The 15,887-nt window shown below is 37.8% G+C and overlaps 1 protein-coding gene across 14 annotated transcripts in view; it reads left to right on the top strand.

Annotated features, from left to right (window-relative positions):
- Window positions 1–15,887, top strand: part of CPNE3 (copine 3) — a 43,046-nt gene that overhangs the window by 12,569 nt on the left and 14,590 nt on the right. For all 14 annotated transcript variants that reach the window (XR_015703099.1, XR_015703097.1, XR_015703096.1 and 11 more), the window contains 10 exons: window positions 216–299; window positions 1,964–2,053; window positions 7,353–7,451; window positions 10,236–10,322; window positions 10,917–10,976; window positions 11,898–12,031; window positions 12,487–12,541; window positions 12,643–12,694; window positions 13,351–13,484; window positions 15,634–15,870. Coding sequence is in view for 4 of the 14 variants with exons in the window: in XM_087750359.1 (XP_087606485.1) it covers window positions 216–299; window positions 1,964–2,053; window positions 7,353–7,451; window positions 10,236–10,322; window positions 10,917–10,976; window positions 11,898–12,031; window positions 12,487–12,541; window positions 12,643–12,694; window positions 13,351–13,484; window positions 15,634–15,870 (1,032 nt within the window). In the remaining 10 variants the exon portion in view is untranslated. The remainder of the gene's footprint in view (window positions 1–215; window positions 300–1,963; window positions 2,054–7,352; window positions 7,452–10,235; window positions 10,323–10,916; window positions 10,977–11,897; window positions 12,032–12,486; window positions 12,542–12,642; window positions 12,695–13,350; window positions 13,485–15,633; window positions 15,871–15,887) is intronic.

Genomic DNA, 15,887 nt, shown 5'->3' with positions numbered 1-15,887 from the left:
ACTGCAGAACTTTTATCGTAAATTGATGGACATGCCCCGTTTTCTTCCTCTCTTTCACAGGTGGTAATATAATCAGACGTGCATTTCTTCAGCTAAAGCTTTTGTTCCCTGAATATTTAGTTTACTTTTTGTTAATCTAAGTGTGTTTTAACTAGTATTTAATGGCATTCATGCCACAGGCTGTTCTGCGATAATTACATGTTCTTTAAATACAGGATTTTTTTGGAAAGTCAGATCCTTATCTGGAATTCCACAAGCAGACTGGAGATGGAAACTGGGTGATGGTTCACAGAACAGAGGTAGGATATTTTCAGTCAACAACCTAGAGATTAAGGTTATTTGATTTCCAGTGTGTCACAGGACTAGAGGTACAGTGCCTTACAAAAAGAAGAGAATGATCTGGTAGTTGACATGCAGACCTGTCAGAAATCACCTCAGCTCTTCCACTGATTTTGTGATAGGACGGGAAGTCTACCTTATTCTGATTTTGGTTTATTCCTTCCTATTTTAAAGGAAAATACTTTTTTTTTTGTTTTTTAAACTTTCTGCAATCTAGAAGAAAACAAATATTTTGAAAAGGTAGTGCGTACTCACACAGGGACATTCGTCTCAATGCTAGTCTGAGGTTAGAACTTGGGCATTCCTGTGACTGTGCTGTTCTTATGCCAGTGTCACCTAGCTGAACCATTTACTAATGAAAGTAATTGTACAGAATGCTTGCATAGCAAGGGCAAGCCAAGGCTAGTGCTGCATGAGAGGAAAACGTGCTTGAGCAGCAGCAGCATTACATCCAGGAGGAGGTGCAGAGGTCCCATGGCAGCAACTGACAGGGTAGGAGTAGGTTCAAAATATCTCACCGTAGTGGAAGCTCAGGCCCTAGTCACAACTGAGGTACTGTGCGTATTTGAAGTGGTGACCATATTAATTTTGAAGCACGGATGTTGAAGAAGTATAAATTCCTTTTGTGTCAGATTTATAAAAATAGTTTCTCTCATGAGGTGGTTGTTCTGCATAAAATAGATCTTTTCCATGAGGATTTCAGTCATCTTCAATTTCAGTAATGAATCCAGAATTTCCTGTTCCAGCCTAGAACTGTCTGGAGGATTAGTTCTTTATGTTACAGATTTTAAAAACCTTTTTATGTTACTAACCATTATTTACTGTTTTCATTTTCGAAAGAGAGACTTCTTTCTCTGCACGCCTACAGTGCTGGAAGTATAAGTATTACTATTATTAGGTATTATTAATAAAGTATTGCTTGTTGTGTGTAGTTTCTTGTGCTTTTTAAGATCATCATCTGGTGTATTGGGTATATTACAGATGCTTTCCAGTTGACAAATTCTGAAGATTCTTCAGTATTATTCTTAAATATCACTTATTTAGCATTCAGCTTGAGAGACTGTGTGCAGTAGGGTGTCTGTATCCTCATGCACTGTTTCTGCTTAACTATACAATGAATTTCTTGAGGGAACATTTCTATAAGTGGCATTTCAGAGTAAATGTAAGTTGGAGTGAATTGTAATCTCCAGAGCATTGATGTATTCAGAAATTCCAATGTAATCTTTTTCCATGTTTTTTTAGTAATTTATGCTTTCATATATGTTTGTGTGTATGTATATATGTGTGGGCTTATTAAAAAAGCCCCAATATTTATGTAACGATAAAGAAATGTAATTTTTTACAGTGTAGTAGTTGAACGATATACTAGATCACTGCAGTGTAGAAAAATATGGAGTTGAGAGATACCATCTCTTTTGGACAATACTACTGCATGTTAGGAATGTTTAGTGTGTTTATATCCTATATGTTAGGATTTGGATTGCAGGAAGTGATTGACAGCAGTATTAGTCAACTGTTTTTGCTTAGAAAAATCATGGCATGAAGGTATGACCAATTACAATGACTACTTTCCACTCTTGTGAAGAATACTATTCTGACTTTTTTTTTTTCCCCCCTCAAACAGGTTATTAAAAACAACCTGAATCCTGTTTGGAGGCCCTTTAAAATCTCTCTCAATTCTCTGTGCTACAGTGACATGGATAAGTCAATCAAGGTAGTGTATGTGAAATATGTGTATGAATCAACACATTAAAAAAAAGTAGGATATGTAATAAATGGAAGATGTGTTATTCTTGTTATTGCCTCTTTCTGTTTCTTATTATTTGAAAGTCACAGAGATACATGCAAGTTTTAGGAAAAAAAAAAAAATCTCACGTTTGTGATGCATCCTCTGGTAAAAGTTGGTCTTTGAAAGTCTGGGAAACCAGTTGAACTTAAGTAGCTTTGAAATGTCCAATTCAGTTTGTTATTTAGATTGTACAGCTTTAGTGTTGCATCAGCCAACGTTGGTGGTGTTAAGATACTGTATCGTGAAAGATGTGTGGTAGAGGCTAGAATATGCTTTGCTCTATGTTCTAGATCTTGTAATACTTTGTTACTGGTGCAACAGGGAACAGTAATGAAACTGTTAATATACTACCTGATAAATTAATTGCACTTAATATACTAGCTGAGATAACAGATGTGGACCAGGTGCATCTTGTGGATACTAGATGTAGCAACTTTTCTCCTCAGATGAAACTTTTGTCAGAAAGTCAACCAAACCTATGAAGTGATTGTTTTACCAGGACTGGTCTTTAACTCTTTGTATCTTCAAATCTTATCTTGAATAAATTATGTTTAACTTCTGAATGTTTTTCTTCAGGAATTCCCTTTAGGGGAAGCTAAACAACCAATCAAAATGCCATTTATAAGCTATTATGAACATGTTAGGAACCTGATATTTTAGCATTTGGAAAAAAACCCAAATGAAACAAACCACTATACTTGCTATTCTTCCTCTGGGAAGGAAAAATGAGAGCATGATCTGCATGTGACAGGTATTAGTCATATGACTTGAGGCAGTCCTGGAAAATGCTTAACAGCCACAGGGATCTGGGTGTTACAAGCACCTGTACAGATTTAAGTACATAATTATAGAGCGGACTAATGAACAACTTCACAAGCCCAGAACCTGTTTCCCTTGCTGCTTCTGTGTTTTTTTTCTTCTCATTCCTTTCTGCTTCCCTTTTCCCCAAAATAGCTGTGACAGCTCTTAGATGTCCATATAGGGACGCAAAGAATAATAAGAAGGGTCGAGGGATGCAAAGAGTAATAATAAGAAGGGCTTCTACAGGTACGTCAACCAGAAAAGAAAGGTTAAAGAAAGCGTACCCCCTCTGATGAGCAAAACTGGCAAGCTGGTAACAACAGACGAGGAGAAGGCTGAGGTACTCAACAACTTTTTTGCCTCAGTCTTCGCTGGCAACCTCTCTCCTCCCACCTCCCGAGTCAACGAAACATTTGATGGGGATCAGGGGGGCAAAGTTCCTCCCGCTGTAAGTGAAGATCAGGTTCGCGACCACCTGAGGAACCTGAATGTACATAAGTCTATGGGTCCTGATGAGGTGCATCCCAGAGTCCTGAGGGAATTGGCTGATGTAGTTCCCAAGTCACTCGCCATGATATTTGAAAAGTCATGGCAGTCGGGTGAAGTCCCTGGGGACTGGAAAAAGGGAAACATTGCACTCATTTTTAAAAAGGGTAGAAAGGAGGACCCGGGGAACTACCGACCTGTCAGTCTCACCTCTGTCCCTGGGAAGATGATGGAACAGATCCTCCTAGAAGCTATGCTAAGGCACATGGAGGACAGGGAGGTGATTTGAGACAGCCAGCATGGCTTCACCAAGGGCAAGTCCTGCCTGACTAAACGAGTGGCCTTCTATGATGGTGTGACTGCATCAGTGGATGAGGGAAGAGCTGTGGATGTCATCTATCTGGACTTCTGTAAGGCCTTTGACATGGTCCCCCACAATATCCTTCTCTTTAAATTGGAAGGATATGGATTTGATGGGTGGGCTGTTCAGTGGATAGAAAACTGGCTGGATGGTCTCATCCAGAGCGTAATGGTCAATGGCTCGATGTCCAGATGGAGAACAGTGATGAGTGGTGTCCCTCAGGGGTCCATACTGGGGCCATGCTGTTCAATATTTTCATCAGTGACATAGACAGCGGGATCGAGTGCGCCCTCAGCAAGGTTGCAGATGACACCAAGCTGAGTGGTGCAGTTGACGTGCCTGAGGGATGGGATGCCATCCAGAGGGACATGGACAAGCTTGAGAAGTGGTCCCATGTGAACCTCATGAGGTTCAACAAGGCCAAGTGCAGGGTCCTGCACGTGGGTTGGGGCAACCCCCAGTATCAATACAGGCTGGGGGATGAATGGATTGAGAGCAGCCCTGCAAAGAAGGATTTGGGGGTACTGCTGGATGTAAAACTGGACGTGAGCTGGCAATGTGCACTTGCAGCCCAGAAAGCCAACTGTATCCTGAGCTGCATGAGAAGCATGGCCAGCAGGTTGAGGGAGGTGATTCTGCCCCTCTACTCTGCTCTGGTGAGACCCCAGCTGGAGTACTGCATCCAGCTCTGGGGTCCTAAGCACAGAAAAGACATGGACCTGTTGAAGTGGGTCCAGAGGAGGGCCACAAAAATGATCAGAGGGATGGAGCACCTCTGCTATGAGGAAAGGCTGAAAGAGTTGTGGTTGTTCAGCCTGGAGAAGAGAAGGCTGCAGGGAGACGTTATTGCAACCTTTCAGTACTTAAAGGGGGCGTACAAGAAAGGTGGGGATAGTCTTTTTAGTAAGGCCTGCTGCGATAGGACAGGGGATAATGGCTTTAAACTAAAGGAGGGTAGACTGAACACAAGGAAAAAAATTTTTCATGATGAGGGTGGTGAAACGCTGGAACGGGTTGCCCAGAGCAGTGGTAGATGCCCCGTCCTTGAAAACATTCAATGGCAGGTTGGACTGGGCTCTGAGCAACCTGATCTAGTTGAAGATGTCCCTGCCCGTTGCAGGGGGTTGGACTAGATGACCTTTAAAGGTCCCTTCCATCCCAAAGCATTCTATGATTCTATGATATACTGTAAATATATTTCTCTTTTTCAGTAAACAGCCATACTAAAACTATAGACCATTGATTAAAATATGTCTATTAAGATGGAGTTATTCTGAGCTCTATCATCATTTTAATAAAGTCTGTTCTTTGGACTCTTACCTCAGAAGCGTAGGTTTAGTTCCAGAGGAAATAGAATTTACTTGGAGTTGTTAAGGACTTGCAGACAGACAGTAGGATTACGTCTTAACTTCGAAATCTGGGAGCTATCACTTCAAACATTAAAAAGCAGACAGAATTGTATTATAATGTTGTTGAAGGATTAAACAATACTTCTAACACTTTTATATGTGCACAGTTGCATACATAATGGGCTATTTGTCATAGTAAGTAAAACCACCAACTTTGCCATAATGAGTGGCTTTTCACTTATTTAATGGCTTAGTTTGTGTATCCCCAGCAATGCACAAACCAAGTTGATTCTTTATCTTCTGGATTTGTTGCTGTGTTCCATGTGAGTGTGTTTGAAGTCAGTGAAGTCTTTGTGTTTTGAAAATGTGAGCCTTTCATCTGGAGCAAGCATGCCTAGTTCTGTTGGGGAAAATATATATGCAATTTTATCATGTGGTTCCCTAGTGCTATTGCGTGTCCGGGGAGTATACATGGAACAAAAGAAATATTTCTGTCTTGCCTGGATTAAGTATTGAAAATTGGCTTAGATGGGTCAAATATATCAAGCAAGACAAACTTTAGTCCCTTTAAAAGGAAAAAGAAATAACGGTGCTAACTGTGGACAGATGTCATAACTTTTGGCTCAGGAAATGTCTTCAGTTTTAAATTTCAGGTACTGAAGCACTTGGCTGAGCATTTGATTGGCTTAATTTATGGCATTCAAAAGAATTTTTGCACAGCATCTGCCATGAACATTAGTCTGTTGGTACTGTGGCTGCTTGTGTGAGATTTAAGTTGCTATTCAGTGCATGTGCATGCATTTTATTTATTTATTAGTGCATTCAAAATGTAGGAGTAGTACAAACCGCAACATAGAGGCATGTTCTGCACAGCATAGAACTTGCAATCTACGCATCATATTTTGTACTTCAACAGTACTGTTTGTTTTCAGAAAGTTAATTCCTCTCAGAAGCTAAAGTGCATGTTGAAGTTGTTTGCTTTACTTTGTTATTCCTAAATGAAGGGACCAAGTAATTAACTACATTGTTTCTTGAATATAGCGTAGGATTTTTTCAGTCTGGAAAGACGGACATGAAAATAGCTGTTCGGTTTAAGCCATATATATATTCAGAAAAGTTTTTCTTAATGTTTATGTTTTGATTCCAAATAATGGGGAATTCCTACTTTGACTCTTGATTTATTATTGTTATTATTTATAATTATTTTATTTTAATTTGTTTTTCTGTGACTAAGTTAGCTAGCATGTCTGTGTTGCTAAACTGAAATAAAATATCAGAAGTGGATGGAATTAGTGTATGCTATTTATAGATAAACGCCCAGTTTTTTATCTAGAAAGGCAGTTGGGGCACATTCATAAGTTGGGCTTTTAAAAACACAAAAATTGAGGACACTATAAGGTTAAAATAACAGTGGTAAAATTATGCTCACTCAAACCAATAGATTCTCAAACAGGAAAAAAAAAGGTTTATTTTTCACTTGTTCTGCCTTCTTTTGTGGGTTGGGGTGTGAAGAGACGAGTTGATTAAATAGTAAAGCTTAGCATTAAACACTGGAAAAAAAAAACAGGAAAAGAGGGATTTTTACTTGACATTCAGATCCCTGAAGTGTGGATCATAGTGACTTTAAATTTGCTAATCTTAACAAAAAATATTCAAGTCTTGTTTCTAGATTGGGGGCTGAACGTTCATATACTTATAAATTCTGAGTTATCCTGAAGATTAATGAAGTAATATAAAAGTATTAATAAAACTCTTGTGATCCCTGAATAACTGATTTACTAAATTTTTAGCTGGATGCTCAGAGATAGTTAAACTTCCTTAATACCTCCGAAAAACTAAGTCTCTTAATCCATGATGACAGTAAAAAAACCTACAGATTGTTTTCCTACTCTTCCTGACACCCGCTCACTCCCAAAACACAGTTCAATATAATTGATGTTACCTGCTCGTGTGGGACCTGATACTGCTTAGTATTCTTGTCTCTCCTTCACTTCAGTGGAAGATCTGATCTAAAACTGGGTATATTGGCTTCTACCTAGTCTCAATCCATATTTTTAGATGCAACTATGCAATTCTAAGACTGCAGTGTGAGAAAAAACTCCATGATATAAGAGATTTAGGAATGTTTTGGATGTTCAGATTTGCCTGAACTAGAAATGCCATTGCAGCGTTTATTGCTTTTGTAGGGCCCTTTCTGTTACTAACACTGAATAATGCTTCATTTTAGGTTGAGTGCTATGACTATGATAGTGATGGGTCTCATGATCTCATAGGAAGTTTTCAAACTACGATGTCAAAACTGAAGGAAGCATCTCGGTCCTCACCTGTAAGTCTTACATAGTCTAAACTGCCTGTGTGTTTTTGATAAGTCTTTTTACTCATTTTGGAGCAAAACTTATGTCACTTGACTTGTAGGTATCGAAGTTGTGTTAGGCTACACCTTCACAATGCTACTGTAGTTGAGGCTGACTCAGCATTTACATTATGCATCCACTTTCCTAGGATTAATATCTTGGTTACAGTTTTTAATATTGCACATCTAAATACCCAACCGTTAGCACAAATGAATTTCACTAATGATAAAAATACGGAAATAAAAAAATTTAGACTGTCAAAGACAGAATGCAGTACAAATGTCACTGCAGTTAAAAGGCCAAAGCTTGTAGTATTTTTTTTTTTTTTTTCAGATTTTACTCAGTCCTTTATTTCAAGTATGGCACTTATCAACTATCATGCGTATTTTAGTGAATATGAAAAAACTCAACATTTCTGCCACTGCACAAAACCTCAATTGAATGTGTTACATTAGGTGGCTCTTCTTTAAAGTGAAATTACCCTTCCTGTTCTTACGAACTATAATAATTTGCAAAGCTTTTAATAGATGATGTTTACATTTAGAAGAAGAAAGATGGCATAGCAACATAGCCATTGTTTTATGGACATGTATGTTGTCAAAATATTTTACCATATTTTCCTTATTTCTGTAAAACCTGCAGAACTGCTGCTGCATTAATAATAATGGGATACATTGAGTGCCTGCTTGTACTTTTCTGACATCTTGAGTGTTGCATTTGTACTAAATTCTTCAGAGCTGTTGAATGTGAAGAGTCAACCTTGACTGTAGTGGGGTTTTTTTTATTGCCCCTTTGTGCCCTGCCATGCTTTTCTTCTAGATACCTGTTTCTGAAGTCATTTTGAATTATGCATGGTTCAGTTTCATGCCTCTTAGTTTTATATTGTTTGTCAGGAATTTTGGACTCGTATCATACACATGTAATTCATATGCTGCCTAGTTGTAGCTCTTATGTGTGTTTTCCCATTTTTTCTAGATTTTCAGGGGCCAGATGGTATCAGTTTAGCTTTCAATGCTGACAGTGATCCTTTTTATTATTGTGATTAAAGTGCGCAAAAAAAAAGAGGGGAGCAGGAGGATTTCATAAAATAATTATTCCTGTTTTTTAATGAAGATTTTATGAATCTTTTAACAAGATGTTTTTCTTCATTTAAAAAAAAAAAAGTTGCACCTTTGTTATAGATCAGTATCATAAATTAAACAAACCTAGCAGATTTGTACATTCATATTTTCGAGCACATACTTTTTGTAAGAACTGTGATAGTGAGTTCCCGTGCAGTGTGAAGTGTGTTGTGTAAAGGCTCCTTGAAAATACAAATACCTATTTTCATCGCTCCCCTGGTAGCATAATAGGTGCAGTCTCTTTTGAATTTGAAGAAAAGATGTTTTAAGTTATCATCTGCCTGTGCTGGTTTTGGAAATGATTTAAGAAAGTTGTTTTCATATGAACTGTGGCTATACCTATTCTAAATAACTTATTGCTGTGTCAGTAAGATGAAATGAAGATAAGAGACAACACAAATAATTTGCTCCAGGTTTTTTCTACTTTTAAAAGGAACTAACTTATAATCCTGTGTGATCTGATTAATTTGATAATGTCTGTAAAATATTTCCAGTGCACATTAGAATTTCACTTTATGTACTTCCAAGTTTGATCTTTAGTTACTTTCACAATTCTGACATCAGCTGCACCTGCGGGAGACCTGGTACAACTTCTTTCAAGTTTACTGCAGGCAAGCATGGGTGTGACTCTATCCTCAGTTGCTGAAAAAGCTGATCTTGTATGACTGGAGTGAATGGGTAGCTTTTCATTCTCTAGAGAATTGCTGATTTCCCCCCCCCCCCCCCCTTAAGATGTATCTTCCCCCCAGGCATGCTGTTAATTTGCTCTGGTTGGAGCATTATAAAATGTAGTTGAAAGATTGTACATGCTATGTATCCCATGGCCGTTACTAGTGAGTGCCTCACCAACTGACATAGTACAAAACGAAGTCCCTGAAAGACAATTTCTATCAAATAGAAGTGATGCTGGTGGTGAAATGTCCAAAAAAAAGAAGGTAAAGAAGAGGCATATAGACTTCTCAGGTGCTGACCTTGTTAGCACATTTTTTCACTTGAGATTAATTGCAAGATCACTTTTTAAGCCTTAATTAACTTAAAGCAGTGGAATCTGTTTCTGGCACTGAGCCAGAAGGCATGTCTGGAATACGTCCTTAGCCTACTTATGCACCAGACATGCTGCGTTGTGCCATCGTGACTGTATGATGGCAGGAGCTGCTTAACCTGGCTAGCTGTTGATTGCACTTGGAGGTTAAGGTATTGGTTTAGTTGATGAAGCCTCAACAACTGATTTTGGAAAGCTTAAACATATACCTCTTACTTTGTATGTTACTGCTACAGCTGTTGGAAATGATTCATGCTTTGCCTGAATCTCACCATGTCTTTACCAAAAACAAAGTTGTTAGCAGAATTCTCAGAGGGAAAATGGTATGGAATTTCTTCGTCTTGTTGAAGTACGGTTGTCTAAACGAACATTTTTGCAAGCTTTTGGGTAAGAGAGGATTTCTGTCTTGATAATGGGTTTTTTCTTCCTGATATTGGGCAGGCTGGGTTAAATTTTGCTTGATAGTGAAATAAACTGCATTTTTAATACAAGCCCAAAGTATCAGTCCTAGAATAAAGAATTTTTAAATTTGTTGCATAAATGATATTTATAGTGCTTTTGTTGGATTTTTTTTTTTTTTTGCATTCATGCAGGTTGAATTTGAGTGCATCAATGAAAAGAAAAGACAGAAGAAAAAGAACTATAAAAACTCTGGTATTGTGAGCGTTAAGCACTGTGAGGTCAGTAATATATTCTGGTATGATTATTTATTTTTAAGTGTTCAGGCATAACAACTCACATCTAGTATGCCTTCACCCTCAAACTATAAGAAACTTTAAAATGTCTGAAAGTTCCAGACACAGTAAATATTTAAGGGCTCTGGTTCATATAAGGAGACAGATTGACAGCTGAATCACATATCTGTCCTCCGCTGTCCCCTCACTTGAAGATGCCATCTATATGGCAAAGGTCACTTACCGATTTGTAAGGCCATTCCTGAACCACTGCATTTCCCAACTCACCGTTTTATGGTGAATTAAAATCTGGTAAGTCAGTTGTAATATGTTGTTTTATAAATGATAGTGCTTTTGGAGCTGCTTTGTTGTCTGCCTGTAATTTTGTAAAAGGCCTGATTCTGATGCACTGAGTGTGTGATGGCCCATGCTGTAAATATCCTCACTGCAGTGGGTGGGTGGGATATCTATAGAGTAAAAGTAGTGCTTTGCATGGGTAAAGATAACAAATCTGGAACCTCAAAAGTTGCTGCAATAATACTTATGGTTTTTCTCCCATTAAAAAAAAAGTTAATTTCTATCTTTAATGTCTATTTTTAGATCATAGTAGAATGCACATTCCTTGATTACATCATGGGTGGGTGTCAGCTGAATTTCACAGTAAGTTCAATCATTTATGTAAAGTAGCTTTTGAGTTTTGGAACAAACTGAAGTATATAATTGAATGCTTGTGCTCTTCATTTGATTATTGTATTTTTTTTTTTTTGTTCTGTAGCATAGAGGGGGGAAGCCATTTTGCCAGAGTCCATCTAGTCTGTTTAGAAAAAAATATTTTCTTTACTTGTGGCACAAAGTTCTGGACCTGTAGTTATGTTCATTAGGATTTAGCTGAGATGTATGGATGGAGACCAAGGAGAAATATACAGTTCTCTGATTTACTTCAGGTTTCCTTTTCATAAGGGCTCTTCCCCCCCCCGCCCCATTCGCCTGACCAAAGATTTCACTTTTGCCCTTGATGGTGGTTTTCAAGGCCCTTTGCTTAATGAAAGCAACATACAGAAGCCATCATATGGGTTAGGACCCTTAAGTTATGTAATTCGCAAACCAAATGCAGCACAAATAACAGTAAGATGTCTTCACCCTGGCCATATGCCTCATCACCAAAGCAAAGACCCATGGAGGTCAGAGAAAGAACTATCTCTAGGCTTCTGTGGTGTCTGGCTAGTCATACTTCTGAGAGGAAAGATGTGTATGGCAAGACACAGGGTGAAAGTAATCTAACAGCTATTGAAGAGCTGCTGTGAATGGTAAGTGAAAGTAAACACAGTGAAAACCTAACAGATGAAAGTCATTTCAGCCCTTCTGAGAGATGCAGAGCTTCTGCTGGTTTTCTAGTGGCATTGTTTTAAGAATGTTAATATTCCAAGAAACCTACATCTAAGTATTGTGCCTGTTAGATTTGTAGATGTCCTGGTAACTACTGTTTACAACTCTTCCATGATTTTCATTTTGGCTTTGCCAGAGATAGGAAACAAAATTTTACCTCTAACAGCAATTTGATATAAATACTGCATTTGACAGGTGGGGATAGATTTTACAGGCTCCAATGGAGACCCTCGCTCTCCAGACTCTCTGCATTACCTCAGCCCTAATGGAGTTAATGAATACTTAACAGCCATTTGGTCTGTAGGAATGGTCATTCAGGATTATGATACGTAAGTTTTAGATTTGTATTTAAATGAATTTTTTAGATATGTATAGATTTTTGTGGTAGTTTCTTAAACCAGTGTTGAAGATGCCAGCAAATATATTGGAATTAAACTTCTGAAAAATGAAATGTAGAGCTAAAGAAGACTTCATAATCACTGCAAAATCACATAATCACAAGCAGAAGCTTGTGTTTACAGCAGACAAGCAAGGCTTTTCATCTGTGATGTAAAGAGGAGCATTAATTTAAATAAATGTTTGCATTCTTGCCAATTTGGTGTTAAAGACTGGTTTTGGTCCTAGAAACAATTACGGGGGGAACTTCCATTTAATTTTGCCTCTTAATGCTTAATAAACAACATTTTTGATGATCAAAAGCAGCACTGATTAGCTAAACTTACTGAACCATGACAGCTGTTAAAGGAAAGCACTGACATAATTTTCTTTAAAATTGCTTTTTTAGAGATAAGATGTTTCCAGCCTTTGGATTTGGTGCACAAATTCCTCCTTCCTTTCAGGTAATGGAATATGTAAATATACTACTTAAGACAACTATGAGTGCTTACTTCAGGAGGAGATTGTATATACAGTCCTGACTATGTCTTTTGTGTATTGACAGGTGTCACATGAGTTCCCATTAAATTTTAACCCATCAAACCCATTCTGTAATGGTAAGTCTGAGAAAGTAACATCAGACCTAGAGAATAAAATGTCTAGGGTGAAGGGATAAAAACGCTTGAAAGGTGAACTGTAAAGCATGTTGTTCTAATTAAATAATGAGTTTAGTTGTGTAGTGGGAAACAATTTTATAACCATTTTTTTAGTTATTAGAAATAGCATTTGGTCTCTCTTCTGTAATGATTTGTGAAAGAAGTGTTTTACACAGCTAGGGCGCAGTACAGGTAAGCTGGGAATGGTTCTCATGTTGCCAAGCCACGTCATTTTACTTCAACTGCTGGTGTGGAGTTGTCTGGTTTGAGTATGATGCTGCTAGTGCCTGTTCAACATGGCCTCTCTGTTCACACTACAAACTACCACAAGCTGCCAGGCAAAGAGGACTGTTGTCGTTCAGTTACACGCACTTGAGCATACAGTATTTGACCTTTCTAGTCACACAAAGCCAAGCATGTTAAGTGTGTTCATTAAGCATTGGTCAAGCTGAAGGCCTCGATTGCTCATGAATCCTTTTTTTCATCATGGTTAGTTTTAAATCTTTGCATCATCACTTCAACTAACTGATACATACAGTGTTTTAGGAAGATTGAGTGCTTCAAAATATCCTAATTCTAATATGAAAAAATTCATATGATCTGTTTGTGTTCTCTAGGAATCCAAGGCATTGTTGATGCATATCGGGCTTGTCTTCCTCAAGTGAAGTTATATGGGCCAACAAATTTTTCTCCAATTATAAATCATGTGGCAAGATTTGCTGCTGCAGCTACACAACAGCAAACAGCATCTGTAAGTTCTTTATAGTAGTGTGTGTATTTTTCTTACTTTTTTCTTTCCCTTCTAGTTTATAAATACTGTATTTCTCTTTTAAGCTTGTAAGCGTACTTGTTTTGGCATCTGGCCATTTACCTTGTGAATTGGTACCCTTAAAACAAGATAAAAGCTAACTGATTTTTTGCAGATTGTACACAACAATTCCCTCCTAAATTAACTAAATAAACTCTTCAGAGTTGAAATATCAACTTAAAAATATGTGGCACCTTTATGGTATCTTCTATTCAAAGCTCTTGCAGTGCTATACAGGTGTTAAAGTCTAATTTAAGCCTTTGCATATAGGAGAGTGATTTAACCTCAGCTGAGAAAAATCAACTAGACCTTTCACATCAGGTAGCTGAGACAGAGAAGTAAGGTAACGAAGAAATGGAGGATATAGGTCCTGACACCTAGGTACTAACACAGATAATTAACTGTCCTTACTATAAAGCTTTAGGTGTTGCATGTGCTGTGCCCTCTTCCCTATTAAAATTGTGTGCATGAGTTGTTGACCATATTAAGAAATAGGAATTCTGAAGAGCAAGTCTTGAGTATTGAATCATTTAGATAATAATCCATACAAGTTCAGCAAATCTGAAGCTATATATATCCTAAATAACTGATGATAGCAAATACTGGTATCTCAGATGTCATGTAAAATCAGAAAATAAGATTAGCTATTTCTGCATATAAAACTACCTGTGGAAACCAATTTGGAAAACAACTATGGATTTTCATATGCCAAGAGGTTTATAAGGTTTTGCCTTGGTAGCCTTTCAGTAGTAATTGTCATCAATATAGATATATATGTGTGTGCATATATATATACATATATATATATATATATATTAGGAAAGTAGAAAAACCTCTTGTACTTCTTTTTTTTCCTGAGAGTGCAATTTGCCTAGCAAGAGATTTATTTTTTTTCTGCCTGAAAGGATGTATTGAAGAAATTTTGCTGCCTTGCCATTTAATGCATATCGTAGATATTTTGAGTTGGGTTTTGGTTTTGGCATTGTTTTTTACAGTATGGGGGAAGTTTAAGAAGAGAGAAATAAATACAGTGTGATGTGCTACCATGTTGCTGGTCATAGCCTTCTCTGATCGTGGGTGCTTTTTAGACATTCTTGCTGGAGTGGGGGAATGGAGTCGTGGGGAGCAATGAGAAAAGGTGATACTTGAACACAGGAGAGAAGGGAAAACCAGTTATTTTGGAGGCAGATAAGGGAAGATGGGAAGCAAAGTACTGAAGAGGAAGATGTCTAAGAGTGCTGGGAGTACCTTCGGAACTTCAATTTGTGCTGCCCAGTAATCATCTGAAACGAACCAAGTGAGAGAAGACCAGAAGTTCAAAAAGTGTTTGATAGTTTCTGAACTTTGTACTTCCACCTTGTTCTTGATACTTCAATCCAGAACAAAGATGCCAACTTTTAGAAGCCCTGGCAGTATAGTGGAAGCAGCTCAAGTGGTACTTGAATAAATTACTGAAGGTACTGCAAGGTGGTCTCAGATGCCTTGGCAATTAACTTCATAAAGCAGCTAGGAATCATGATTAAAGGAATTTGAAAATGAGCATGCTGTTTTTCAGCATAAAAAGATGCATTTTAATCTATATTTAGGATTTTAGGGATACACTGAAAAAATGAAGGCCTGTTCCATTACCCGTGGTAGCACTCTCTTGTTCATCCATTCTTAACTGAATGAAGGGTAGCATTTCATAAAGGTGTTGATAGACCAGAAAGGAAACAAATACAAGTTTTACAGGTCTTATCTGTCCAAAACCTCAACAAACTGCCTTCTGTCCCAGGACAAGTACTTGGGAGATCGGTTAACTGTTGCTTTGTCTGGGGATTTTGGAGAGGAGAAGGGTGATACCACTGGCTTTTTGGGAGGTGGCCGTTTAAAGATGACTTCTTTTAAAAGATTACATTGTCCTTATAAATTTCTTCAGACTGTACAGATGAAGGCTGACCACAGCTTAGATATTTGATTGTAAAATTGAATGAGTGCATTGAACGTGCTCAAAGTGAAAACAGTATGTAGTCTGTACGTGCATTTTTCTAAGTGTACATGCCTGCATGCTTTCTATTTCTTTGTCATAACACAATGTTTATTGATTTGACAGCAATACTTTGTACTTCTGATCATAACGGATGGTGTGATAACAGACCTTGATCAAACTCGAACTGCCATAGTTAATGCTTCGAAATTGCCCATGTCCATTATCATTGTTGGTGTTGGAGGAGCAGACTTCGATGCTATGGAGTTTCTTGATGGTGACAATGGAGTTCTTAGGTCCTCGTCAGGAGAACCAGCTGTCAGAGACATTGTCCAGTTTGTGCCATTCAGGAAGTTCCAAAATGTGAGTAATCTTAATGG

The sequence above is a fragment of the Nipponia nippon genome, unplaced genomic scaffold (genome assembly GCF_047370975.1).
Source record: "Nipponia nippon isolate SJK-2023a ecotype South Korea unplaced genomic scaffold, ASM4737097v1 scaffold_1, whole genome shotgun sequence".
In the NCBI taxonomy this organism is placed as follows: Eukaryota; Metazoa; Chordata; class Aves; order Pelecaniformes; family Threskiornithidae; genus Nipponia; species Nipponia nippon.
The sequence above is the reverse complement of the archived record's forward strand: the minus strand, read 5'-3'. Positions and strand labels throughout refer to the sequence as shown.